Here is a 27,304-nt window from a genome sequence, read left to right as displayed (position 1 = left end):
AACTCACATATCAAAGGACCCTGGCATTCTGACCTCCGCAATTTGAATGGCACGACGCTCGCCCACCCTTGTCCCGCGCATCTCCAACCTCCATCCCGGCGACCTGATCGCTGGTGAACACTTACTGAGCACTTTCATAAAGGAGTCCTTTCTGAACATGACTAGATCCGACTGGACGATGTGACTCAGCAGCTGGAGCAGCTGATTCGAGTCGAGTGAGCTGACGATCATGTTCATCAGCTCGACGTTGCCGACGCAGGCGGTGCTTAGGTGGGTGAACAGGGTGGGCACCAGCACGATAAACAGGTTCTGCTCTTCCTCCTGGCACGTCTGTCAGCACCGGCCGGCGAGGGAGCGGGGCGGTCAGAATGGCCGAGGGGAGGGAGTGAGGGCGGCGATACTATCACAGGGAGGACCACAGAGGGAGGGGAGTCACAACCAGGCTTGTCAGACCAAGGATACTGTATGGCAGATCGGGGGGGGGGGGGGGGAGAGAGACAGTGGGGCCTCCAAACCCAGACTCATTCACCAGGGCGTGCGTGTCTTGGAATAGGATGAGAGGCGGTCACAGTGCACATAGGACAGCTGACAGACAGCAGGAGTTCGGAACAGACTGAGAGTGATCGATAGAAAACCGAAAGTCCCCACAATGAGAGGATGCCTGACACCAGGACTTGGACATCCGCCCAGTTCTCCCTCTCACTCTCTCACACGCACGCTCAGGACGTTCGGTGTACCTTTTGGAGGGGGTTGGTTCACTCAGTGCCAAGCCCACCGAGCGCCTGCAATGGGAGCCGAGCGTCATCCCAAACAGTGCGGTCCACCGCCGAGGGACATAAATATCACAGATGAACGTAAAATATTACCAAGGAACGTAAAATATCAGCGATGATAGTATATCACAGGGCCACGTCCGAAAAAAAAAACGTGAAGCCGACTGAACTCCAAAAACAAAGACGCGTGTCTATAGGCCTACAGTGGACCATACGAAATACAACACAACGATAACCGCATGCCTTACGACGGGCGTGTCCCCCAGCACGACGCATCGTCCACCGATGACGTCACTGCCGTCCACCAGTGACGTCGCGCTCACCTTGAGATCCTCCACCACCGAGACGGCGAGCTCACGGTTAGTGTCGCGCGCGTGGCACAACTCCTTGTACACGCCAAACCACTTCACTTTGGTCTCCTTCTCCTCTTTGGCAATCCTGAAACGCGACCAATGCGCCAATCACCGTCAGACTCGGAAAATTCGCCACGTCTCACACACTAGCTCAATGAACAAATATACTTTACAGGCTGGCAGTCGTCCCTGACCGTTACACCCTCCAACACTAATTTCCCTCAGTCGTCACACAATATCCCCGCCGTCTCCGCTTCCGAACTCACCTGACGTTGATGAAGTGCAGTAGCAGGTAGGGCAGCCGCGGCGACCGCTCGCTCATCTCTGCCAGCACGCCGATCAGGGTCTGCCGCGTGGGGTCCTCCTCCGGCGCGTCACACAAACAGCGCATTAGCACAAACAGCGGCTGACTAATGGAATCCTCGAGCGCCTCCTCGCCGAGCTCGTCCGGCGCCGGGTACACGTTCGAGTTGAGCGTCTCGCTGCAGAGCGCCGTCAGACAGGTGCTCAGCGCCGTGTTCTCCTCCTCGGTAAGCTCGTACTCACAGGCGGCCACACACAGACGCTCGATGGCCGCGCACCTGACGGAGCGGGGGAAGGAGGTCAGTCCGTGGTTACTGCTCACGGAGGGTAGCAGCGGACGGAGTCCGCTACTGCCACGCAGAGACGTGGCACTGGCTGAACTAGCGTCAGATCAAAGCACCAGCATTTCAAAAAAAAAAATATACTACAATTATAAATAGCCAGTCGTTATTCGACTATATCAGCTTCCACCGAACCCATCTGCGATCCGTCCTCCCCATCTCTCCCGACACCCGATTGATTCCCTTCCCTCGCCCGTCCCCTCCCCCTCCCTGCCGACACTCACTGCAGCTCCACATCGGTCTCGTTCCTCAGTTTGTCGAGCTCCTTCCGCAGCGGCGCCGCCAGCACCTCCATGGCCTCCGTGAGCTCGTCGTCGGGCTGCGGAGAGCCGGCCGGCCGCTCGGGGCCGTCCCCGTCGCCCGGCGGCGACTCGTCCGGGGCCGGCGCCGGCGCGCTCGCCTGTTCCGTCGGCGGGAACGGCGGCTTCACCACAGCCGGCTCCGTCTTCACCACACCGGGCTCCGCCTTCACCGGCGGCGGCTCCGCCTTCACCGGGGAGCTCCCTGGGGGAGAGGTGGACAGAGGGTTAGAGGAGCGCAGGCGTAACAACGCTGGCGGTGAGAGATGTTCGTGACATCGGTCACAGCGAGTGGCAGTCACTGCATCAAGGCTACAAGACCAAGTTAAATTAATCTAGCTCTCATCCCGTCTCTGGCCGATCCAGCTAACGACCGAGGCCACCTCCCACTGACCTGGAGACACGTCATCCTCCTCGTCACTGAAGGTGGCCTCGTCACCGGGTGGCGACTTGGGCATGGCCAGCTCCGACTGCAGCGAATCACCGCCCAGCTCCTGCATGTCGTCAGACTTGACCACCGCTGTCGGCAGAGAACAGCGGACCTCTCAGTCAGTCGGACGCACAAACTCGGCGCATGGTGAGTGACGTGGTGTACTACACAGTAAGTACTAATTAGACGCCGTGGGTTTCCGTTCCGTGATGAATCGGACAAACATGCGACCCAAAACCACCGAGCAATACGAACTGGACGCGACATAAACGGTAAAAAGACATCTAGCGAGTCGGGACTTGATCCCTCGTCCAAGGTGGTGCAATCAAATGATAAGCAATTGTAGCCGTCCATAGAAAATGACTGAGTCACTCGCTGTTTTCAAAATACCCTGGACTCGCTCACCGTCGGTGCAGAACTCAGCGAACCACTCTCGCAGCATTTTGCGCAGGTCCTTGTCCAGCTTGGGGTTCTGGAACAGCTGGGAGAGCGACGGCAGCACGCGCATCTTGATGATTTGGTGCAGCGCCGTGAACATGCCACGGGAGACCCGGTCCGTCAGTGGCGGGTAGAACGTGGGAATCACCTGAAAGGCCAGATTGGGTTAGATTATCAGCAGGTTAGTCAACTATCCTTGGTCTGGCGCATCTGCTCGACCCCTACGACTCCCATGACCACCGCGCTCGCTCCCTTCTGTTCCTACGACTTTCCTGACCAAAATTCCCTCCCTCCCTTCTGTCCCTATCAGTAACATTTCCATCTCTTCTGTCCCTGACGACTCCTACGGCCACAGCTCCAACCATATTCTGCCCACGACGACTCCCGTGACAGTTCCACCCCTCTGCCCCTTCGAATCCCGTGACCACAGATGCTCCTCTCTCATCTCTGTCCCTGACGACTCACGCGGCACATGAAGTCGAGCAGAGTGGCCGTGATGGCCGGGTGCGGCCGCAGCGAAAAGTGCATCACCAGCACGGCCGGCTCAATGTTCATGATGTTGTCCTTCTCGGCGTCGTAGAACAACCAGTCGTAGAACAAAGCCAGCTTGGCGTTGGCTATGGCCACCTGGAGGGAAAGGCAAAGAGCTCGTCACTCGTCAGTCGAGATCATCGTCAAAGACGGATATTATGGACTTGGCAGAAGCGTTATACTACGCTACACGCCCCCATTCGCCCGTAAACATCAAGCAGCATAGCAAAGACTCGAAAACGGTTGTGTGTTTGGAAGACACGGAAGAGCTCGACAGGTCCTTCTCACCTGTGAGCCACCCATTCTCACCTGTGAGGTGCAGGTGGCGAGCCACCCATTTCTCACCTGTGAGGTGCAGGTGGTGAGCAGCCAGCCGATGACGGCCCAGCGCGGGATGATGTCCGAGGAGAGCAGCTCATTCGACGGGTGGATGACGCCCACTATGAACCGGATCAGGTCACAGCGCAGCGACTGGGACTCCGTCGTCGCCAGGTACTGGGGGAGGAAAGACGTATTGGTCAGTCAGAGCCGTGGAGGCAGAAGGTCTCGTGTTCCGATACCGGAACACGAGAGTGTTCCGATACCGGAACACGAGACACGGTCGGACCGAGCGGGTGCGTTGGACTGAGGGAAAATGGGTGTGCGAAGGGTGACTGAGCGGGGTACTAAATAATTATACTCGGCAGGGACACCGAATTAAGTCACCATCGCCCCAGCTGTAGGTCATACTCGTCATCAACGATCGCAGATGCCACCATAAGACTATACGGCTGATTTAGACTCAAAATAAGCACCTTGCGAGCATTCATCTTATAAGCACTAGGCCCGAACAATGCCTGAAATATTCCGATGAATCCGTCTGAATCTGTCCGTTCGTCTCGCCGTGTCGTCGTGTCGACCCACCTGTCGCTGGAACCACTCCTGGTAGCGTTTCTGCATGCCGAACCGGACCTGGGAGGTGAGGAACACTAGCTTCTTCTCCATGTCCGGGGTGAGCCGACACTGCAGGAAGCGGCGAGACGTGCGCGTCTGCATCAGCTGCAGCAGGCCTGCGGAGAGATGGGGGCGGTTATAGCGCGGTAGTCCAAAGGCGAAGGTAACGGATGGAACTATTGCGGTAAATACTGACTGTCGCGTTTCAAGAGGCCTGTAACACAAATCGGTTTGTTTATTCTGCATCTTTTTTTTTTGTCGGAAGGCAGCGTACGGGTATTCAAATGTCACGCCAGCAGCTGGTTACATTGATTTGAATGAGCAGTGTAGACAGCAGTACCTTTATGAAATACTTCAAAACGACAGAAATCACAACACCACAAGCCCCAGAGATCCGTGTCAGACAGATACAGACTGCTGACGTATGCTTACCGCCGAACTGCGGGAGCAGCACGGTGGGGCTGTGCAGCAGGTCGCGCCACACGGCCTCCACCTCCGGGATGCGCGCCACGTGCTGCAGAAGACGCACCAGGTCGCGGCCGATGATCATGCAGTCAGCGAACCTGCCGCCAGATCATGCGGTCAGAGGTCAGGCGAGGGTAAGACGAGCTACGGCGCAAGGCCACCGGGTCAGACGACGCAGTCGAATTTCGATACATGTCAAATTAAGTTCGGTACCTCAGCCGGCATTAGTCTGCCGCGGTTCCTTCCAACACAGTGCACACCTTTTCCGTCCGGCTCGCTGTCTGATCCCTCTCTCACCGGCCCTCTCACCTCTCTCTGAGCAGTTGCACCACGAACGTGGTCTCCTTTTGTCGCAGCGCCTGGAACTGCGGCGCAAAGTGGTCCTCCATGATCCGCAGGTACGAGTACACGGCAGACGCCACCAGGAACGAGTGCTTCTCCAGCCACGCCCTGGAGACACAACAGGGACATCTTTGTCAGCGGGCAGAACGATGAATCATTGGTAAGCACGAATTAAACTGTCTGCTATAGACACACAAAAACTAGGTGAAACCATAATATTAGCGGCGTGATAATTTTTTCTTTTGCGTGCAAATTAGGATTGAGTAAAATAGCTGAAAAGTTTGCAACGGCAAGCCTATCGGCATCGTGTGTTCCATTTTCACAAAAGAAAACACGTCGCGCTGCGGTTACCTGTTTTCGACGTAGATGTCGAGCAGACTCTCTGCCAGCCAGATGTTTTTCGGTGAGACGTCTCCGCCGACGATCTGACGCATCAGGTTCCAACAGAGCGCCTCTGTGCCGTTCACCGAGTTGCTGGAACGACCCGCCGGCGGTCAATGAAGCAGAAACGATCGCAGGGGGACAGAGCGAGAGGGAGCGAACGCACCACCTCCGGACGGATGAACCGACCTAAAATCATCCACCCATTGAATACAAAATGTTCGTTATCCTTAGCTAGATTTTTGAGTGGGATACCAGTTTTTATGTCATCGTTATCCACCGCCTTCACACCTTAGGTGATGCACGATAAACTCACCGGATCATCTCACGTGTGAGCCAGATAAGCTGCTGTTTGACCGATTCGAGCAGCTTTGTGTACTTTTCCATAATGAGAAACTGCATCTGTGCAATGACGGCGCTGAAGCCGTCTCTCGTGATGAGGGTCAGGTCCCGGTATATCTGAAATCAATAGAGCACAGCATGAGTGAGACTTCACAACCGGTCGGATTGGCGTACGATTACGACGGCAGAAAGTTGTAACACTTCAGTTGTGGGCAGTATGACTATACCAGATTGTTCACCATAAATTATATAAATGTCTTACAATATTCATCCATTAAAAAGGCAAAACTTTATGAGCAAAACTGAGCAAGAAAGGCAAAAGCAAAGAGGAATGCACCCGATTGTCATAAGTATCAACCAAATCCCTACACAAGTGACAAGCGTGATCAGCCTGTTAGTCCCAGCCTGATGGGTCGCTCTGGGGAGGGACGCGCGGAGCCCACCTTGTTGCTGGCAGCCGGCTCCGACAGCAGCCACACCAGCAGGCCCTGCGAGATGTCGTCGTGCGCCTGCGGCCCCTTGGAGATGCTGCTGTTGAGCGCATCGTGCGCCTCCTTCTCCGACACACCCGACACCAGGCTCTGCACCAGCTGGTAGCACTTGTCGAACTTCTGAAATGGCACAAGGCAGAAACAGGGATTACATGAGGTCTTCATCCTAAAACCTACGTTCTGTAAACGGTATGTCATGTTATAGAATACTTGATAATCGAGATGCAATTTGCAGCTGCTAAGCACTGCATTTGATAATCTATTAAGTGCTCAGCATCGGTTGCAGCTATTGTCAAATGAAAACCTCCCTTCTAAATGATCCCAATATATTTTGAAGGACAGGATTTAGCACGAAAGTATTGGGAACAGGCGGGAACAGGGACCGACTGATGAATGGATGAAGTGGGAACTGGGAGGGTTACAAAGAACATCTGCTATGGGAAGCTGGGTTCACCAGCCTGATAGAGCAACATGACAATCTCAACTTTGGCAATATTATTTATCTCAAGAAAGGCTGCAAGAAAACATAAGTCAAGCTGCAGAACACAGTGTTCAATTCACAAAGATCAATATCTCTTGAGCGTGCATTTATTTAAGCCCCACCACAAACTGAAAGGTAAATGAAGACAGTATGAGTAAGGCATAGCACGGGATGCATAGCGCGGGATGCACATGCACATGCCAAACACATGCGGAAACCAGAGACACATGCGCATGCTCAAGACCGTGCACATTTACGTATACATATACAGCACATCAGGAATGTAAACAATTAAACTAACAATCATCCCCTTATCTTTTTTGTTCAATACGCGAGTCACAACAAAACAGGTCTTCAACGACACCTCCTTCAACAACGATACCGTAGTCATCCTCATAGTGACACCTAACCCGATTCACAGAATACCCGTCTTCAGCACGTCTAACAGAGCATTGGAAGATGCCGTCCTCTTGGTCAGACTGTCTGCCAGCTGCTGAGAACTGTCGACCCAGCAGACCCTGGTCACCTCGCCAACTTCCAGCATCTGCCTAATCCTGGCTATGTCAATCCGAAGTCTCTTGTCCTGCACCGCCTTGGTTGAGTACAGTGCCCTGTACAGCCCTCTGCTGTCTATGTAGCACATCACACTCATGTCTCCTGACCCGTCATACAGTGCCTCAGAAATCAGCGCAGCCAAAAGGACAGCTGCATCAGCACCATCTTGAAGTGCCATGCACTCTGCAGCCAACGTACTTCTCACAATGCGCTTGATCTTTGCTGAAGACCAGGCAAGTGGCGCGCATCTTCCCCTTTTGTCTCTAAGGAACACAACGTATCCTCCCTGCGAGGACCCATCTGGAAGATTGCCGTAACTCGCATCGCTGTACACTACCACCGAGCTCTGTGACAAGTCCAGATGAGGATATTTCAGACTAACCCGCGCCGACTGAGCCTTTCGAACTACCTTAGCAGCCCTTTGTAGATCAGCTACCTTTGGATCCCTAATGGAACAAGAGAGATCACAAACATCAAATGAAAGATCTGGTCTTGTCTGCGTGGCCAGCCAATTGATTTGTCCTGTCACGCCACGGAGGCGGGTAAGCTCTGCAGGAGAGAGCTCACTGTCTTTCTGCATTCGCCTCTCTGGTGAGAGATTTGGCTCTTGCAGCTCCTCAGCCTGCGGCATCTGGTGAACCTTGATCACCTTATCAGACTGCTGGTGAATGTGCAGCCCAAGGTACTTGAAGATTTCAGATTCCTCAGAACCCAGGAGGAAGACCTGCCGCAGCTTCTCGATCACCTCCTTCTCGAACCTTGAGGAACCACACCACAGGAAATCGTCCACATGACAGGTGATGATGCCCTCAAGGCCGTCCTCAGCTCTCCAGTAGAAAAGCGCCGCATCAAGTTTGCTGGCCACCATTCCCAGTGCGAGGAGCTCCCGTCTGACACGCAGGTACCAGTACCTGCTGGCATCATTCAGGCCATACACGCACGTCTTCATTTTCCACACATGTGACCCTGCGTTAGCCTCAGAAGGCGGGCGCAAGAACACCTCGCGTTCGAGAGGAGAACCCTGAAGGAACGCTGCCTTCACGTCGATACTATGACAGCTCCAACTCTGTGAGGCTGCAATGGCGAGCACCACCCTTAGTGACTCCTTCCCGCACGTTGGCGAGTCAGTCTGGACTCCAGATGTGTCCTCCTCAAAACCTCTGGCAACAAGTCGAGCCTTGATGCGTGAGCTACCATCAGGATTACCTTTTTCAGTTATCACCCAGCGGCAGCTGATACAGTGTTGTCCTTCATCGGGAACAGCGGAATACACCTCATTCTTTTCCCAGTTTTCTAACTCACACAATTTAGCCGCCATGATGTCATCCGAGGTGCACACCAGTACGTCTTGATTCAAAGGCTTCCAGTCATCAACATCCCGCCAGTCTACACATTTGCCAACTTCATCACCATCGTCAAGAACATTCAAAAAGGATTTGTACTTCCCTTTGGCTTTCCCAGCACGACTCAGGACTGTGGCACTCTTCCAATCAGAGGAATCACGAAGAACATAGGTAATGCGCGACTTAGCGCGAGGTATCGAGGGTTTGTCACGAACGACGACGCCACCACCGACCACGACACTGGAATCTCCGGTGGCATGAGCTGGCGAACTGGGTTCCGGACCAGAGCCACCATCACTGTCCATGGCATTGGACTCTCTGGTAGCCTGAGCTAGCGATCCGGGTTCCGAACCAGAGCCGCCTTCGACATCTTGCAGACCGCCAGTGGGTGATACCGTCACCAACTGGCGTTGTCTTGCGTCCCCAGACACCGTACACGAAGTAGACCTGGAGTTCTGCTCATCATCATCGGAGTCTTCAGCAGACTCCGGGATCGGAGCACTACTGATCTTCTCCAACTTCTGGGTCCCTGGAGCCGGATCCGAAGTTGACATCCGGCCTCGCTTTGTCAGTTCCCGCGGCTCACTTGTGTCGCGCACGACAGCGCTTGTGTGACACCTGTAGTACACGCCGCCATGTTTCACCAGGATCTGCTTGTTTTCCTGTCCAATGACGACACCTGGACCTCGCCACTTGTCATCTTGGTGACGTCGGTACAGGACGACATCACCCGAGCAAAACCTCTCACCACTGGGACGGACCTGGTGAAGAAGTGCTCTCTGCAACTTCTCGCTCGACTCGTTCTGAATGAACGTCTGCCTGGCAGAATGCATGGCGTTCAGGTGTGTCCTCACCAAATCACTTCCGGAAGGAGGTCCCAGAGCCGGAGGTTTGTCATGGAGACACGCCGGGTTGTTCGGATTTCGCCCAAACACAAGCTGATTAGGACTGAATCCCAGGTGAGTCTCAAGAGAGTTCTTGGCTGACACAGCCCAAGCCAGAGCAACCTCGAGAGAGCATGGAGTGTCATCCATCACCTTCTTCACTGTGCTGGCGATGATACCGTTGTACTTCTCATTGATCCCATTCGACCAAGGGGATTCTGCAGCAGTAGTCCGCACGCGTATGTTGAACGCCTCGGCCATCTCTCGGCACTCTTCATTGTTGAACTCACCTCCATTATCAGACAAGAACTGACCGGGTGCCCCGAACCTAGCTATCCACTCAGTCATGATTGCACGCAGGATCGTTTGCTTGTCTTTGTTTTTCACTACCACGCACGCACTGTACCTCGTGGCCAGATCTATCATGTGGCAAAACCATACTCCAGGTCCCCACTGCTTTAGATCCAGCGCAACGACATCATTGAAGTCGCGAGCCATCCCAAAACCAACCACTGGTCGGGGCAGACATCTCCTATACCTCTTACATACATCACAGGTTTCCTCCACTGAGACAAGCATGCGAAAGAAATCCTTGTCCTGGACGCCAGCATCAAGACACAGGGACTGCAGTTTCACACTCCTAGGATGACCGAACTGACGATGCAACTTCCTAGCTATTTGCATGCGCTCCTTCTCGTTGGCACCCTCAAACTTTGAACAAAAAAGTACCTGCTCTATGTCCTGCCTGGCACTCACACTACCGACATGAAACTTCGCCACAGGTACTATGTAGTGGCCATTTGAGGTCACAGATAGCTTGACCTCAGTGTCAAACAGTACCGCCGTGTCTCGGGAAAAATCTAGCAGCGCATCACACTTCTTCAGCGACTCCTTGCTGAGGAGTAAAGGTATCTCATAGGGAACCACATCAGCAGCCACGCGCACCGTCTTACCGGCTACCAGTGCTGGAAACGTTACTTTCTTTAGAGAAGTAACCTTCTCACCATCCCCAAATCTAAACGTTGTGCTGCTGGGCTCCTCTACCACTCGCTCCGCGTCATCTGAAGACATGGCATCCAAGTGACATTTGTACCACACCTCACCACACACGGTCTTACTACATCCACTATCGATGATACCATAGCCTAGTGTTTCGCCCAGCAGTCCCTCCGTCTTTGAACGTTCAGTTGGTCCACTTTCACATGTATCCCTCGCAAACAACGTCACGAATACCTCCTCGTCCTGTGTGGGGTCATGGCTATCATCGTCACAAGCAGACGCCTCGAACACCTCACCGCGATCGGGGCAATCTCTGGCCCAGTGAAACCAAGAGTTGCACACTGCACAGGTGGTCACATTACCCCTTAAATCCCGTGGATTCTGCCTAGATCTAGCCCTTGTGCGCTGGTTGGCGGATTGTCCAGCAGATCCAGGATCTCTCGAGCCGCCACGTGAAGTCCAGGTAGTCCCACTGCCACGCAGAGGCGGTCGTGAGGCGAAGCGCGGTCCACCACTTCGTCCTCTTCGGTTGAAACCTCGTCCGACACTCTGTGCTCTGCCTCGCTGAACGAAGAGAGTGTCGGCCGCCTGGCCGAGCCCTGGTTCTGCGACTGTATCCACGGGCTCGACTTTTACTGCCACTCTCGCTGACGGCACACCCTGAGAACTACTGTCTGTGAAGATCTTCTTCAGCTGGGTTTGCATGTTTGCATATGTGAGCGACGGCAGAGTTGCCCTTGCTAGCTGTTGATGTGCATCTGAAAGGTTAGCACTGCGAATGAGTCTGTACGCTAGAACACCATCAGGCAACTCCAGCTTGTAGTGCTTTGCCTTCTGATACAGTCTTTCAAATGTGTTGATGTACTCAAACACAGACATGCCAGATGGTCGCTCATATCTCTCGAACGCATCATATGCCTCAAAGGCTGCATTGTTCTCATCTTTCAAGAACAACTCGTCCAACTTCTCTATGAGAGCATCAAGTCCAGTATCACTGTTCAGAATCTCTATTGACACCTCACGGGCTGCATCTCTGGCAGATCCACTTAAGGACAGGAACAGTGCTGGTCCCAACTTGGACTTCTCCAAGCTAGTGAAAGCTTTCCACACTTTGATCTCATGCTTCCACTCTGAATATGGCAAATCTTGACGCATAGGTGGTGGGGCTTTGAAATCTCTAGATGCCATCTTGTAACCACGCTCTGCTACCAATGTTCAATTCACAAAGATCAATATCTCTTGAGCGTGCATTTATTTAAGCCCCACCACAAACTGAAAGGTAAATGAAGACAGTATGAGTAAGGCATAGCACGGGATGCATAGCGCGGGATGCACATGCACATGCCAAACACATGCGGAAACCAGAGACACATGCGCATGCTCAAGACCGTGCACATTTACGTATACATATACAGCACATCAGGAATGTAAACAATTAAACTAACACACAGCACTTGCCAAACCACATTATGCACTGAAAATAGAAGGGTGAGAATATTACCAAAAATGGGTGTCAATTGTTTCCAAACCCAGTATTAAAAGTGAAGGGGAACAAATGACTTCCGCAACTCAGGGGCGTCCCTAATACCGAAATTATTAACATTCACCAGTAAGACAGCTTTAACCCACGAGCCACTCGGCAGGGGGTGGGGTCATAAAGTTGCCCCCCCCCCCCCCCCATTGCGTTTCATGTGTTATCTCCAAAACCTGATATGAACTTGAAATTTGGTATAATTCCAAATGAATACCTAGGCAATATTTGACGAAAGTTTGGTGATTGTAGGTCCTCAGATGACGGCACAGCGACGTAATAAAGTTTTGTCGTTTTCCGATAAGGAGCGTTTCTGATGTCACTGAGCATGAAACGTATCAGTAAATGAACTAAACAGCACCCGTTGTCATATTGACACATGCAAGTACACTTTCAACTAGTTCTTGACCAGTTATCTGTCTTATTTATTCGGCGCTATGTAGCAGATATATCGTGAGGAAACTAACAAAATATAATAAATAATTCGAATTCTGACGTCACTGTGCCGTCATTTCAAATGAGATCGACACCAAATTTGGACACTACTTTGGCTAGCTATTCCAGAATATGTGCGCAAAGTTTCGCTTCTCCTTGTCTTTGTATTGCGACGATATCGTCGGAGAATTAAGGGGGGAGGGCAACTAGTTGCCCTCCAGCCATGTCCCCCTTCGGCCAACTTCCTCTACGCCGCGTCTCGGAGGCTGACCATCTGGACGTGGGCCCCGGCGGTCGCCGAGCCTCCTCCAACGAAACGCGACGAGAGGCCGCTGGGGTCAGGCGAGGAGGGGGCGGTGCCATCATCTTTACCGCGTCGGGGGAGACTCTCGAGGTTGAGGTGGCTGCGGGAGACCTCTGTTCCAGCACCCGCGCAGAGCTGTTCGCTCTGAGGGCGGCGCTGAAGCGGGTTCGGGATGAGCCGTCCCTCGCCCCGCTGGTGGCGTGCTCTGACTCGCGAGCCGCCCTGAGCCTCCTCGGCGCGGGAGCGGCCGCCCAGACACCACTATAGGCGCGGCGATCTGGAGGAAGCTGTTGGACATCGCCGAGCGCCGGCAGGTGACTCTGCAGTGGGTCCCTGCCCACTGCGGGCTGGCGGAGAATGAGCGCGCTGACGCCCTGGCCAAGCAAGCGGCTACCCTGCCCCAGGACGCCGTGCCCTCGGACGCTCGGTCCCTGACAAGGGCAGTTTATCGGACGGCCACACGTCATTGGCGCGAAAACTGGCCCGACTCCTTTTTTAAGACTATCTTCGGGAGCATTCTGCCGCTCCCCATCCCCGGAGAGGACCGAGAGGCCGCCATCTCGGTGCAGCAGTTGAGGGCGGGCCACTGGGGCCGCTCGCTCCAATATCTGCACCGGATCGGCCGCCACCCCTCCGTGGCATGCCTGCAGTGCCCCGATAAGCGGTGCCCCAACGGCGCAGAGCGCCGTATGCCGGGAATACGCGAACGTGCCGGAGCACGTGTTGGCTGCCTTGTGGTGGCTGCCTTGGAGGCCGGCTACCTTCGCCATAGGGAACCTCTCGGCTATGGTCCTCCATAAGGATGCCCCAGGGGAAAGAACAACAACAACAACAACCAACTTCCTGACCCGAGAGGCCGTGAGTTAACCTTGACCTGAGGTCAACACCCAAGTTGACCTTTCCCAAGCATTTAATTCGTAGCGCCCGATCGTGAAAAATATGACGGTGTTAGGACCGCGGCTCTACGACCACTTTTGGCTTTTGGCGAAGTTAACTTATTCACCAAAAACCGAGTTCCTTCCTTGGGACACTTGACCTCAAAGCTGGTCACTAGCTGACCTGAAACTTTGAATGAGTTGAAATAGGATACTATAGTACCTATAGTCAGTGGCAGTGCGTCTTGCAACGGCACCCCCGCCCCCGCTCGTTTTTCCGAGAGGCTTTAGCTCGATTAGGGTCAAAATGGCGAGGGGATTCCCCAACACCCCTCCCCCTAGCAGTGTGTGGAAAGGGTTGGATGAATACTCGACAATACTAAGCAGTCAAAATAATTTCATTAAAAATAATAAAATAATCAGTAATGTATTCTAGAACAAAATATCAACCCATTGCAGAGCAGACTTACCTCATCTGACTCATCCTTGCATTCTACCACATTTGTCACAAACAATCTGGATCCTGCATTCTTGGAAGCCTCCATCTTGTCAACACCTCTCTAGAAGATGAAGAGGTGTCTCTAAGCCTGATGCCCGTTGCTGATCTTAACTACTCAACTAAAACTTTTACTGACCAGCATGCAAGCATAACTGTCCCACTGAGACATTTCATGGGTTATGTTTTGATTCACTTGAGGTGCAGATATTCTTCACTTCCCTCACATTGTTCACAAAAATCATGTGCACAGCAAAGAAGCATTCTTCCAGTGAATATAAGATATCAACATCCTCCCTGCTGCTGATACAGATAGGCAAGGCTTCTCAGTTCCTGAAAAGAAATGTGGTAACACTGGTAAAATTAGTGCACATTTAAAAAAATGTTAACAGGAGATAGTGCTGCTCTTTATGGTCTAATTATAATAGGTAACTGTTTCCTAAAATGAGGAATGGAAATAGGCTGTAGGCAGTTAAAAGTTTCAGAGAAACAGAGCAGTGTATGTGAATAAATGAATGTTCAAACCTGTTTAAGTGTGGTCGGCAAAAAGGCGCCAATTTTGGATACAATTTGAGTCGCACTGGATTTGACTAGATGTGAGCTGAACACTGGCTACCTCAGTCCCTCGTCCTCCTTTTCATTCCAATTGGTGGTACAACAGAATACAGATACCTATCAGCATGTACGGAATTCACCATAATTGCAATAAGTAGGTTTCTGGAGTGGACCAAGCGCTAAATGGAGCTCTTGCTCTCTTTCAAGCAGCCATGCAAAAACAAGACCATGTGCCTTGCCCATGAAATGAGCCGCAATGGCTGAGTGTAAAGGCAAAAATTTGTCCTCCCTGTGACCTAGTTGATAAGAGCTGCTCATGTCCTAGCTCAGTGGCAGCAAGTTAGCATGCAGAGAGCTCCATGTCATTCAACACATGTTAATATATGGCACTGGAAGATGGCAAGTTGTGAGAGGGCAAAGGTACACCCAGGAGGACTGTGCCGTCATCTACTTCTGGAATACTTACTTTAATTCAAATCATCACAGGTAAACGAGGCACTGAAAAGGTTGGTTGGTTGCCGGTTGGTCTGTGGTGTCATTCTCAAGGAGCACTGCTTAGAGGGGCACCTACGTCACACACACCCTTGCAACCGTTCAGATAATATTTCTAAAACAGGAGTATTCTTACCCCTACAACAGAGCATTCCCCACCCTTGGAACACAATTGACTAGATAATATGCTGCACCAGCGGGCTCCTGCGCGGGACGACCCAGACGACCGATGCACGGTATATAGAGGACCGATGCTCAATGCAATGACAACCGGCTGGAGATCAGGCGCGCCAGAAACGAAATATGTGCGCCAAGTGGGTGAAACAGAACATCGAAATCGAATCATTTCGCATAATATGCATCGATGTGACAGCTGGGAAATTCTCCAAAGGGAGTTTCTTGACTTTGTTTCAATTGATCATGACACAGCCGGCAAAACGACGATGAAAAAACTGTAATAATAGCCCTCACACCCTACCAAGCAAACAACGTTAATTCTTAATTCAAGGTCGTGTGTTTTAAAACCCATAAACGTCGGATTGAATATAAACATGGATAAATGACGTCACGACATGGTACTTTTGTTTCCCTTGGAAATGATGTAAAGGGTGATGAGAAAAGCACTGAAAGTGACACTTGAGTTTTTTTTTCGGAAAAATGGCATGTAAAAATATAAAAAGTATAAGAAAAAATACCTAGCAAAGTTGAAAACGTAAAGATAAGTTTCCCTGTAATATGGCAGCCGACAACTAAGATGAAAATTGCGCGAATGGGTCAATTACTAGTCGAACCTGCGAGCCGATCAAAAAAAAATATATATATATATATTGCGCGCCCTAACTCTTCAACAACAACAACAACATCAAAAATATATTTATTCGTATTTGTATTTATTAAAAAGTACGCAAGAGTATAAGGGTTGGCGTGCGCAGGCGTGCGATAAAAGGTAGCTGAGATTTGAAACATAGTCAGGCCACCTAGGAACACCATCCTGAGCTGAAACACCAATACCATCTGACAGCGAAGTAAGTGTAATTATTTGAAGATATTAACTGATTTTTGGTTCGGGTTCGGAGGCCAGCTTTACCAACAGAAAAATAGGCGCCTGCTGGATTTTTGCCTAGAGACTGCTTCACACACAGAGCATAACGGCAAAGCCCTATCCACTTACAGGGTGCGCAAAAAGTGCTGGCCCATTTCTATACTTCAATAAACGAATGCAATCGACGGAGTGAATATTATCAACGCTAACACCAAATATTGGTTTGCATTATCAAACCAGATATGTTCACTCACCTCATGCGCGATATAACCCCCTTATCGGCAATGACCTTCACACGTAGGCGGAAAGACTTGCATGTCTTGATGTAGGTGGGGTCCTTCATCTCCCACGTCTTCATGATGTGTGCCTTCAGGTCCTCCAAATTGGGATGGGACACTCCCTGGACCTCATCCTGCAAAATGCTTTAGATGCTTTAGTCAAGGGGTTCAGGTCGGGTGACTGAGGGGGCAATATGTCATTAAGCCAACAATGGGCCTCTTCCCCCAAGCTTTGTGCTGGATGGAACTTGCATTGTTTGCGGGTGTAGTATCCTGCTGGAAAACGAAATAGACTTTTGGATACGTCTTCAGGATCCATGGGATGACGTCACGGTCACTGTCAAGCAGACGCTGATACATCGTCCCATTTATCTTCTAATTGGCGTTAGTGAAGACGGTTGGGCACTTTTTGCCGCCCGAGTCGTGGGCTGTCCTGGATGGCCTGAGACAAGGCAGTCACATTCTCAGAGTTTTGACTGTACGTGACCGGTCTGGCCTGGGGGCATATTCCAGGATCTCCCTAATTGGTATTAGGCTTTGATACGGGTAATTGTTCGCAGGGGGCTCCAAATTTCATCGCAACCTTGAACCTGCTCAACAGTCATGCCCGATTCGGCCGCGCCGCGCGCAGGTGTCCAATGACAATGTGACGTTTAGCCTGCCTCCATGACTGGCCGCCGTTAATGGTCTGCTTTGTTCGACATCTGGCTGTGTAGCAGGATCATTGAAGATATTGCGTGCGGCTATTGGCTTCTCGAAAAGCAACCGCAGCACGCGTAGGAGCGCTTACTGTAAGAGGGCCAGAACTTTTTGCGCACCCTGTATGTGCCCTTCGCGTTTACGTTCCAAGTGTGAAGCTCTTAATGGCAGAATTGCGCCGAAAACTTCAGCGCACGTCTGGCGTAACTTCGCATGCGCGGAATTCAACCCTCGCATGTGTGCGGCGTCTGCCAGCATCTAATGTGTGTGTGTGGGGGGGGGGGTCGGTTGGACCCCCTTGCCGTTTGGCCCCTGATGGAGCTAGAGCTTCGCGGAAAAAACGAGCGTGTTGCCCGTGACGAGAGGAAGCCGATGATACCCAAGTTTAAGGTCCTAGGTCATTGGTTGACGGGAAAATCGGGACCTGTTAGAAAGTCGTAAAGTGTGGCTTCTAAGGGGTTTTTCGGGACGCTGATCACGAATATCGTGTTAGTTTTGATCGCAGATGATGTCTTTAAGCATTTAGACCAGGTCGGGTCAGGTCAGGTCAGGTCAACCAGTAGGCGTCGTGACGGATATTCGTAGTACGTGTCAACCGCCTCTGACAGCTTCGTAACATGTTACGAAGTCACCAAAACTACTTCGTAAATGTTCAAATGGTTGCTAAATTCGAATTCAGCTCCAAAAACTAGCCTAGAAACATGTAAAACTCGAAAAAGTGAACCGAGGTCACCAAAGGTCAATGACCTGACCTGACCTTCAGGTGACCTTGACACCCACGCTAATGCATGGGAGCAACATCAAATCACATGTTTGAACGTTTGAAACCACGAAAAGCTCGCAAACGCGCGGCTAATGCGAGCCGACATACGCGGATTCTCGATTCCGGCCAAACATGGTCTCGGAAAACAGGTCACAGGTCAAAGGTCATTTGGGTCAGGGTCATGAAATTTTCAGGGTAGGTGTAAAATTGACCAATGCGAGGGAACTGAAAGTTTCGTCGCGATCGGTTGCTTTTTACGCGAGTTATTCGCGAAAAACCATGGGGGCGTCCATCCGACCCCCCCCCCCCCCCCTACACATGCGAGGGTCAACGCATGGCGGCAGCTGAATTTTTTGGAGCAGGGCCGCTGCATTTTATTTTATTTTATTTTTTATTTTTTTGGCGAAAGATGTCACAGAATTTAGTCGGCACGCTCGTCAATCTAGCAGCAGATTCGCCCTGCGGGCGGCTCCAGAGAGGTTTCGGGACGAGACGTCCCCGCCCCGGTCGTCGCGTGCTCGAACTGGCGAGCCGCCCTGAGTGAGTACTCAGCGGAGTAGCGGCCGCCTGGAATGGAAGACCTTGTTGAACATTGCCCAGCGTCGCTAAGTAATAGGTACTGCAGTGGGTTCCTGCCTACTGCGGTATCAAGGGGAATGAGAGCGCAGATGACCTGGCGAAACAAGCGGCCGTCCTGCCCTCAAACGCCCACTCGCTGACCAGGGCGGTTCATTGTGCGGCCTCGCATCAATGGTGCGATGACTACGGTGCCGTGGGCGCGACAAGTCACTATTCAAGCCACTCCTCGGGAGCACACCGCCGCTCCCTATCCCCGGAGAGGACCGAGAGGACGCCGTTTCGGTGCACCGGCAGATGAGCGCGATCCACTGGGGTCACTCGCTCCCAATGGATATACCCAATCGGAGGAGTGGAGCATGGCGCAACTATTTGCAGTGAGTTCCGACCGACTGATAACAGCCTTTGAGTTATTATCGGTTTTGTCGAAAAAAGAATACCTTCCATGCAGTCTGCTGAGGACTGTACCTTAATTAGTCTCCGAATTTCGTGACGTTTTGATACATTTATGAGAACCCAAAATATTGGCCTTCAAAGGTGTGAACGTTTTTCTTTAGGGAGAGGGGCACCTTTTGCCCCTCCCCTAACTCATGCTGCTATACCTTACGGAAGCGGATCCATCATCCCTGTCTGATGCCGATTTTGGTCCGATGTACTGCACCGGTGTGTTGATATACAGCGCCTTAGTGTTTCGTTGGCTTTGCTGTGAGCTGCTGTATGGCTAGTGTATTACCAGCAGCTCTACTGCGACTGTGCGCATCCTGTTGGTATGTTGCGACTCGGCTGGCTGTGTGCACCGTGCTGGTGTGTTGCCGATCCTGGTGACCGTGTGTACTGCGTCGGTGTATGTTCGCCGTCCCCGTGTGCACAGTGCCGATACCCTCGGTCTCGTCCTGTGCCCGGCTCCCTCCGACGTTTACACCGTGCACACCGTGGTCCAGCCGGCTGTGACTCAGTTTATCGCGCCGCCGTCAGCCGACGAATGGTGGGAGGGGAGGCGGGAGGGGGGCACACGTGGCGAATCGGACCGGCATCAGGCCACGGCGGGTCGGCGGGGCGCCGGCGGTGCCAGTCAGTCGCGCGGGGCGTGACCGGACGGTGGCGGACGTGGGAGCGGGCTGCGGCTGCTGGTGGCGTCGGTGAATAGTGCATTGTGCTTGCCGCTTGGTGGTCGTGATCCGGTGTCAAGCCCTGGAAGATAATTCAACGTTTTTTATATAAAGCTCATCTGCATCTTCTTAGGTACGATGCGTTCATTATCCTACGTCTATTTCAACTTAATTTTTTTAATTTTTAGTGGCAATGCAAAAATTGTTTTTGATACCTCCCATCAACCCGACGGCACAATAAAACTGTTGTTAAAATTTACGTTGTCCGAATCTTTGCCGGTACTAATCAGCCTGTGCTGTAAGATTTATTTAAGTTTCTTTGAGTTGGCGACTGTCCTTGGTTTGTCATAGCTACCTATGTTTGCCGCCATTGGTTCATTTGCTTACCGTGTAATGTTCCGAGTCATTTCCGACTCAACCACGGAGGCGCGGCTAAGGAATGTCCTGTGGCAGGGACGGTCAACTCCGGTTGACGGACCGGATCCGGCCAGCACCGTGTAAAGTCCGGCCGGCGACCGCCTGCTGGATCAGCTCGTCTAAGCGGATTTAATCCCCCGTATGACACAGTGCAAAACACTCCAACTGTCACAACTGAATAATTGATTAACGACTGGGGATTTCTTTGTTGTGTTTGTGGGCTGTAACTGCCGTAAATTGTATCGGTTTATGGCATGGCCGTTTCGGTTCGCCGACTGTTTTCGAATCTCATCTCAACCACACTCAAAACAACTTTGTCCGCTTCTGCTCTCGGAGCCATCATTCGATTCGATCATTGATGCGGACTACTGTCATGGAAATAATTCATTTACAGTCAGCTCGCTTTCCACGAGATTCTGATCAAATCCTGACTGCTACGTTTGTTTCAGGATGGAGCAGATGTCGGTGCCTAAAAACAAAAGCTTTCTTCCAAAGCGCAGGTAAACATTTGTGACCCTCGATTCCGTTTCGCTCATATTGTACGGTCTCTCTTGAAAGTAGTGCGCGTGGGTGCGTCGTATCCATCAAGTCCAACTGAAGGAAGGCTGCTAAAGTTGAGTCACCCGATCAATTGACGTGGGAAACTCAATTGGGACTCAGTTGATTCGGTGATTATCAATTTTAGCACCCTTACTTCTGCTGGGCTTGATCGATCCACCGCACCGATGCGCGGTACTTTCAAGAGACTGATCTGCAGCTTCGTGCACAATGCACATCATGAGACATAGTAAATGGTGCCATCTCATACGGCTACATCCATATAACAGTTACTGCCTACTGGTGGCTACAGAGTAGGTCAGATTTAATGTCATAATTGTTCGACTTACCTCGTAATAAATGATCATACACACAGTCACTGTTGATATGTCGCTTTGCTTCGAAGACATTAACAAAGCAACTGATACTAAACGTTGTGTATCGTCTTTTAATTTTGTGTGTGTTTTATTCCGTTTTCGACATATGATAACAATGGCCGAAATCGGTCGTACATACAGTGCCACCTTAGGTCTTTTTCCATACATTTATCGGCATTGAACACGAATCATCAAGTTCAATTATTTTTTAATGATCAAGTTTCCTTCTTTCAGGCAGGAGCTTTTGAAATGGAACGGATGGGGCTACAAAGACTCCAAGTTTGTGAAGAAAAGCAATGGCGAATTTGGTTTTCTGGGCAACAGGTAATTCTTCTCTTCGTAATAGTGTGTCGAGTTACAGACAAAATATTGTCCTTAGCCAACTTAAAAGCATACACAACGGAACATGTTTCGTTTGTGTTGCCGAAATGATAAATTATCCGACACAGCTCTGCTGAGTCTCCTCAAAGTCCTGTGTTCCCGCCGCGTCAGGTACCCGATCGGCGGCGGCGAGGAGCTGCCTCTGTTCCGCCAGTGGGTGCAGACAGAGCTGGGCATCGACACCTCGCGACTGGAGGAAGCGGTGCCGGAGCCAGCTGAGCGCGACTACCCGCCGCCCAACGTCCAGCCAGGTGGGTGTTCAGCACGACTACTCGCCGCCCAACGTGCGAGCTTCTCAGTACTCACGGTGCTTAGCGCGGCTCAGTACAAACGGCTGTCCTCAGTGACGGCCAACATTTCCCCTTGTATACGGTGGCGGTGTTTAGGCTCACTGTTGCTCCGTTTGATATTGTAGTAACGCGTAGGTATCGTCTGTCCGACGCTGTAGATCCACTATCTCTGACGACTGGTGACGCTTCCGTCTGTTGTCAGAGTTCCTGGCCGCGCTGACGGAGGCCGGCCTGAGCCACTCGGTGGCCGGCGATGACCGGCTCTGGCGCTCCCACGGCCACACCATGCACGAGATATTCGCGCTGCGCCGCGGAGAGCTGCCGCCGCTCGTCGACCTCGTCGTCTGGCCAGGTCGGTAGGACCGAGCTCGCTGCGTGCCCTGCTCAGCGTTCTGTTGGAATATGGAACAATGTTTTCGTATTTAGCTTTGAATGACCTTATGTTATTGCAGAAAAAAAAGCTTCCGATGCACTGTTTTCGCAAAATATGTGCCTAATATTTTGTCTCGGTTGCAATGCAACGGTTGTCATTCGTATTGTTTTCGACGACGTGCTTACAATACGATTAAAATCACCGTTCCGTCTCCTGCCGCCGCTCTGGCACAGAGTGCCACTCGGACGTGGAGCGGCTGGTGCGGCTGGCCGCCGAGCACGGCGTGGCGCTGATCCCCTACGGCGGCGGCACATCGGTGACGGGCGCGCTGCTGCGGCCCGACGCCGAGCGGCGCACCGTCGCCTCTGTGGACACCTCGCAGATGGCGCGCGTGCTCTCCATCAGCGCGGCCAACCTGACGGCCCGCTGCGAGGCCGGCATCATCGGCCAGGACCTGGAGCGCGTACTGCAGGCGCAGGGCTACACCTGCGGCCACGAGCCCGACTCGTACGAGTTCTCCAGGTGCGTGGGCGGGACGTGGGTGGTGGTGGTCACAGGAGATGGTCACCGGCGCTTCTCTGTAGCATATTTAGGCTGTCAGGCGCAAGACGTGGGATAGGTGTTCAAATAGCGTCGTCTCTCGTCATGCTTGTGCTGTGTTGAATGCTGATCCCTTTTACAGTTTGTGGTGGTGAATTCGTGACGCTAATACCACATTTATAACGCTTAAAATATGTTCTCGCAGTGTAATATCGGATTGCTAGCAGATATTGTATCGGTACTTCTACTGCTATGAACTTAGCTCGCTGCCTTAGTGCGTGCCCTATCTAATTACGACCGCCTATCTCTGTCCGCCAGTCTGGGCGGCTGGGTGGCGACGCGTGCCTCCGGTATGAAGAAGAACACGTACGGCAACATGGAGGACCTGCTGGTGCACGTGCGGCTGGTGACGCCGCGCGGCGTCCTGGAACGGGGCAATGAGGCGCCGCGCATCTCGGCCGGGCCCGACCTGCACCAATTGGTGCTCGGATCAGAGGGTCAGTGAGGCTGGTGGTGATTGGTGTATGTGATGACCTGTGCTGATTAGTTAGGAAGTCGATTTTGATGTATCTGTAGTTCCCGGTGCAGACTTACGGATATGTTCTTTGATATGGTGATCATCTCATGAACAAGTTAACAGTCTCCGTGTCGCTGACAGTGCTGCTCCCCGTCTGCAGGCACGCTGGGTATCATCACTGAGGTGACGGTCAAGATTCGGCCGGTGCCGCCGGTGAGGCGGCACGGCGGCCTCATGTTCCCCGATTTCGTCAGTGGAGTGCGCTTCATGCGTGAGGTGGCCGCCCAGCGCCGGCAGCCGGCCAGCGTCCGGCTCATGGACAACGAACAGTTCAAATTCGGTCAGTGACTGGCTTTAAAGGTGACTGCCTTACTCGAAGAATTAATGTTATTTGTAAAATGGCTGGACAAATTTGTCAGTAAAGATGAGGGACAGAGGGTTATATGTCTAAATGGGCATGACGCTCAGCTGCCTAACCGAACCGATTTTATTTGGGTTTATTTGGGTTTTGGGTTATGTTGAGACACACACGACCAAGTTCAAGACCACGACTAAAGTTCGACAGCTGCACACGGCCGTCTCTGACCAGTCCCGTCTCCGTGCGACAGGTCAGGCTCTGAAGACGCCGTCGGGGTCGTTCGGCTGGATCAAGACCGGTCTGCAGAAGGCCTACATCACCCGCTGGAAGGGGTTCGACCTCAACAAGGTCTGCATCGTCACACTGATGTTCGAAGGTAAGGCGATTTAGTCTCGGTTGGTGCTTGGTGTGGCTCCCTATTACCATGAAGTGTTACATAGTTAGTACGTCTATTGGACTTACAGATAGAGGTAGCTTTACTGTTTGTTCTGCACTACATTTTTAAGGTGTTTTCGTTGCGTATGGACGCCTGTTTAAACTATTTGTTATCAGCTGTGATCCTCCCTCCGTCCAGGTACGGAGGAGGAGGTGTCCGCGCACGAGGCCCGGCTGCTGCAGCTGGCCACGGCTCACGGCGGCTTCTCAATCGGCGAGGAGAACGGCAAGCGCGGCTACATGCTGACGTTCGTCATCGCCTACATCAGGGTAGGCGCCACTTCGCCGAGCTCTCGTTCAGAACCCTCCGAGTACCTGCAGAGCCTAGAACCTGTTATATGTGCTTTTGCAAATGCTCAGCTGTAGGCACATCGGGATTCACTTGAGGGAAAAAAGAAAAAAATGGAATGTTACGCATTCCATGAAATACATTTTTTGGTTATGAGTTTACTGTTATGTGGTATGTAATTCGCATAACGAGTCATACATGCTCTGTTGAACACAAAAGTCTTGTATTATATGATTTTTTTAACTACTTCACTTTATGTCAGCCTCTCTCCGACGCTCCACCGCTGGTGACGGTTTCGATGTCAGACGGGTATTGGCTGATGTGTTCCGGCGGCTGACGCTTTGTCCCTCGCCGCCGGCAGGACCTCGGGTTCGAGTTCCAGATGCTCTCCGAGTCGTTCGAGACCTCCATGCCGTGGGACCGCTGTCTGACGGTGTGTGACAGCGTCAAGCGCCGGGTGCGACAGGAGTGCTCCGGTGAGTACCGAGTAGGCCGGCGGGACCTCTGGGGACTAACTGAGCGACTCGGCTGGGAGGTGCTTGGTAGTGGCTAGCTGCTCTCTATTTTTGGATCGAGAGTTCTACCATTTCAGCATTGCGATATTTACTGGATAAGTTGGAATGAATGTGAATAATCAATGGATTGAAATCGAAGGGTGTCATGTGCGTGCGTTAACTGCCGCCTTCCATTTGATATCAATAATCCTCTCAGCCTAGGAAACTCGTTCCTGGAAGTCGCCGGGGAAATTCATATGTCTAATGCCTCCGTACGACCGACACCAGAACAGACTATCTTCTCAGAGTTGTGTCGTTCCACCGCTGTGACGCTGCCGTCTCCGTCCCTCGGCAGACCGCGGCGTCTCGGACGTGTTCATCACGTGCCGTGTGACGCAGACGTACGACGCCGGCGCCGTCGTCTACTTCTACTTCGCCTTCTGCTACAAGAACGTGGCCGACCCGGTGCAGGTGTACGAGGACGTGGAGGTGGGTCAGAGGTCAGAGGTCAGGGCGAGGGTACATGGTCACCATGAGGTCAGGGTGTCTGTCAGTATACCGTGTGTCAGAGAGGATAGATGTGCCGCGGGACAGCTCGGCGGTGGAGGGGGGTTTTACCGTCGCCCAACGTCCCAGCCCGCGCTCTGTTGACCTCTGCCGTGACCTGCCGTTAGGCGGCGGCGCGTGACGAGATTATCCGGTGCGGCGGCTCCATTTCGCACCACCACGGCGTGGGCAAGATCCGACAGCGCTGGATGCGGCAGACGGTCAGCGCGCCAGGTGGGTCCGCTCTCTGAGCCTCGTCCCTGTGTCCTCTGCCCTTCGCTCTGTCCTCTGCCCTCTGCCCCTTCCACTCACATCCTGCCTATCCGCGACTGATGACTGCGGGCGCCTGGCAGACTGTGACTGGGAGAGGGGAGCGGGGGAAGGTGTGTTATAATTACCTCAACCTGCCGAACACAATCTCACAGATCCACAGAAACTTATGAATTCATGTAAGGTAAATGGGCAACTGAGTATGCTGATAGTGATTTTGTGATGGTATTCAATCTCGGCAAAACTAGATAATAAGGTCTTCCTAACCTGTATCTGTCACAGTGACTGCTAATGTAACATTACCATCGCTTTCCTCGCCAGGTTTGGGCGTCCTGCGCGCCACAAAACAGTACCTGGACCCGGACAACGTGTTCGCGTGCGGCAACCTGTACGGACAGCTGCCCGAACTGCCAGAGTCCAAACTGTGATCACGGCCCGGTCACCTAGGAAATCAAACTGACTCCAATAGGGTCACCTGGGACATCAGCCTGACCTCGGCTGGGTCGCACGGGGCATCGAGCGAGCGGGGACTAAATAACTGCCGGGGTGGGGGAAAGGATAGAAAATTGGATTGTGAGTCGTGTCGCCGGTGTTTTGTGTAGACTATACCCACTTTTCATCGATTTTACTTTCCTTGTGCCGTATTTAGTTATATGTAACACTGCGTGTTGTCTGTCTTTTGGTCTTTCTCTCCTCACTGATCTGAACCATCATCTTGCGTTTTAGGTCCATGTTGTTTCCGCACATCTTTTCTTACGCATATCTTTTCTTATGCACATCTTTATCTCTCGCACTTGCCATCCTGTGAGTAGTGATTATCAAAGGTAGTTTAATCCACAGTGGTAGCTTGTTTCTGCACAGCCAGCTTTTTGTTGAGATAGAAGCAGCTGTCTTACGACCATGGTTATATTTTGGGTGTCTAGTCAATCGACCTCATAGGCAGCCGACCATTCAGATCATGCAGCTCATCCTGTTATGTGTTGTCCATTGTGCCGCTTGTTCGTCACGGGGAGTTGGAATGTTAGCGATATTAAAGTCAATAATACGTTTCTTTTTACTAATTCCACTTCCCGATTAGAAGTGTTCCGCCGTCACGATTTCCTAACGTCGCCATTATTGTCGTATTGAGCTTTTATGTAGTGTGCTGGGTACGACACTTCCCCGATTTCACGATGATAGCAATCAGTAATCATTAGGGATCATCTCTATCCCTTTGCCATCAGATCCCTGAGTGATCATACGTCTTCAGCGTATTCAAACTGCACGACTCGTGTGCGCGGTTTTATCGATTTAACCACAACCAAGGGCGCACGGGGGGAGTGGGTGGCGTTACTCGTGCCTCTGTATCCTGATTATTTTTGTCTTATCCATACCTGTTTGTAATGCTTGTTTTACATATGTCTATGATTAGGCACTCGTTCTATTGATTATTGTGCTTGTTTTGGGTCTTGATTGGGTAGTCGGCTGACAAAAGGGTGGTGTCGATGTCGATTTAGTCATGCCATCTTGATAATCAAAGCTTGTTTAGTCTTTGGCCGCATTGTGATCAAGATGTGTGATACTCCAAGTCATTTTGTTTTGTTCGATCTGATGCTTTGGACAAGGCGTTTACTGGTTGCCATAATATAATTAGCTGCTGTC

At 52.0% G+C, this 27,304-nt stretch overlaps 2 protein-coding genes across 11 annotated transcripts in view; one reads left to right on the top strand and one right to left on the bottom strand.

Annotated features, from left to right (window-relative positions):
- The window catches only part of LOC122386120 (integrator complex subunit 3-like), an 18,931-nt gene extending 2,153 nt beyond the window's left edge, over positions 1–16,778 (bottom strand). The window contains exons 1-16 of one of the 8 annotated variants that reach the window (XM_043374994.1): positions 16,669–16,778; positions 14,300–14,658; positions 6,375–6,542; positions 5,906–6,048; positions 5,560–5,682; positions 5,176–5,316; positions 4,834–4,964; positions 4,372–4,517; positions 3,814–3,963; positions 3,403–3,564; positions 2,905–3,085; positions 2,464–2,589; positions 1,995–2,274; positions 1,393–1,707; positions 1,097–1,211; positions 126–330 (exon numbers count right to left, since the gene is read on the bottom strand). In XM_043374994.1, coding sequence (XP_043230929.1) covers positions 126–330; positions 1,097–1,211; positions 1,393–1,707; positions 1,995–2,274; positions 2,464–2,589; positions 2,905–3,085; positions 3,403–3,564; positions 3,814–3,963; positions 4,372–4,517; positions 4,834–4,964; positions 5,176–5,316; positions 5,560–5,682; positions 5,906–6,048; positions 6,375–6,542; positions 14,300–14,374 — 2,461 coding nt within the window. In that variant the 5' untranslated portion in view covers positions 14,375–14,658; positions 16,669–16,778. Of the gene's footprint in view, positions 1–125; positions 331–1,096; positions 1,212–1,392; positions 1,708–1,994; positions 2,275–2,463; positions 2,590–2,904; positions 3,086–3,402; positions 3,565–3,813; positions 3,964–4,371; positions 4,518–4,833; positions 4,965–5,175; positions 5,317–5,559; positions 5,683–5,905; positions 6,049–6,374; positions 6,543–14,299; positions 14,659–15,346; positions 15,893–16,668 lie in introns of those variants that run through there. The other 7 variants (XM_043374988.1, XM_043374991.1, XM_043374995.1 and 4 more) reach the window with 7 other exon arrangements.
- LOC122386121 (alkyldihydroxyacetonephosphate synthase, peroxisomal-like) lies at positions 16,140–27,304 on the top strand. 3 transcript variants are annotated; one of them, XM_043374998.1, is made up of 14 exons: positions 16,140–16,397; positions 20,706–20,756; positions 21,405–21,494; positions 21,663–21,802; positions 22,044–22,193; positions 22,448–22,736; positions 23,073–23,251; positions 23,432–23,611; positions 23,880–24,005; positions 24,204–24,334; positions 24,715–24,829; positions 25,203–25,336; positions 25,522–25,627; positions 25,985–27,304. In XM_043374998.1, the coding sequence occupies exons 2-14, from the start codon at positions 20,707–20,709 to the stop codon at positions 26,089–26,091; spliced, it is 1,797 nt and encodes a 598-aa protein (XP_043230933.1). In that variant the 5' UTR covers positions 16,140–16,397; position 20,706; the 3' UTR covers positions 26,092–27,304. The 3 variants fall into 3 exon arrangements, with proteins under 3 accessions (XP_043230933.1, XP_043230932.1, XP_043230934.1); XM_043374997.1 differs by lacking the exon at positions 16,140–16,397 and adding an exon at positions 19,802–19,972; XM_043374999.1 differs by lacking the exon at positions 16,140–16,397 and adding an exon at positions 19,815–19,865.

This window comes from Amphibalanus amphitrite, unplaced genomic scaffold (genome assembly GCF_019059575.1).
Source record: "Amphibalanus amphitrite isolate SeventyFive unplaced genomic scaffold, NRLGWU_Aamphi_draft 000241F_arrow, whole genome shotgun sequence".
In the NCBI taxonomy this organism is placed as follows: Eukaryota; Metazoa; Arthropoda; class Thecostraca; order Balanomorpha; family Balanidae; genus Amphibalanus; species Amphibalanus amphitrite.
The sequence above is the reverse complement of the archived record's forward strand: the minus strand, read 5'-3'. Positions and strand labels throughout refer to the sequence as shown.

Coding starts and splice junctions, on each gene's coding strand:
- LOC122386121 (XM_043374998.1), top strand. CDS start 20,707: ATGGAGCAGATGTCGGTGCCTAAAAACAAAAGCTTTCTTCCAAAGCGC. Junction 21,495..21,662: donor TTTGGTTTTCTGGGCAACAG/GTAATTCTTCTC, acceptor CCGCCGCGTCAG/GTACCCGATCGGCGGCGGCG. Junction 23,612..23,879: donor CAACGAACAGTTCAAATTCG/GTCAGTGACTGG, acceptor TCCGTGCGACAG/GTCAGGCTCTGAAGACGCCG.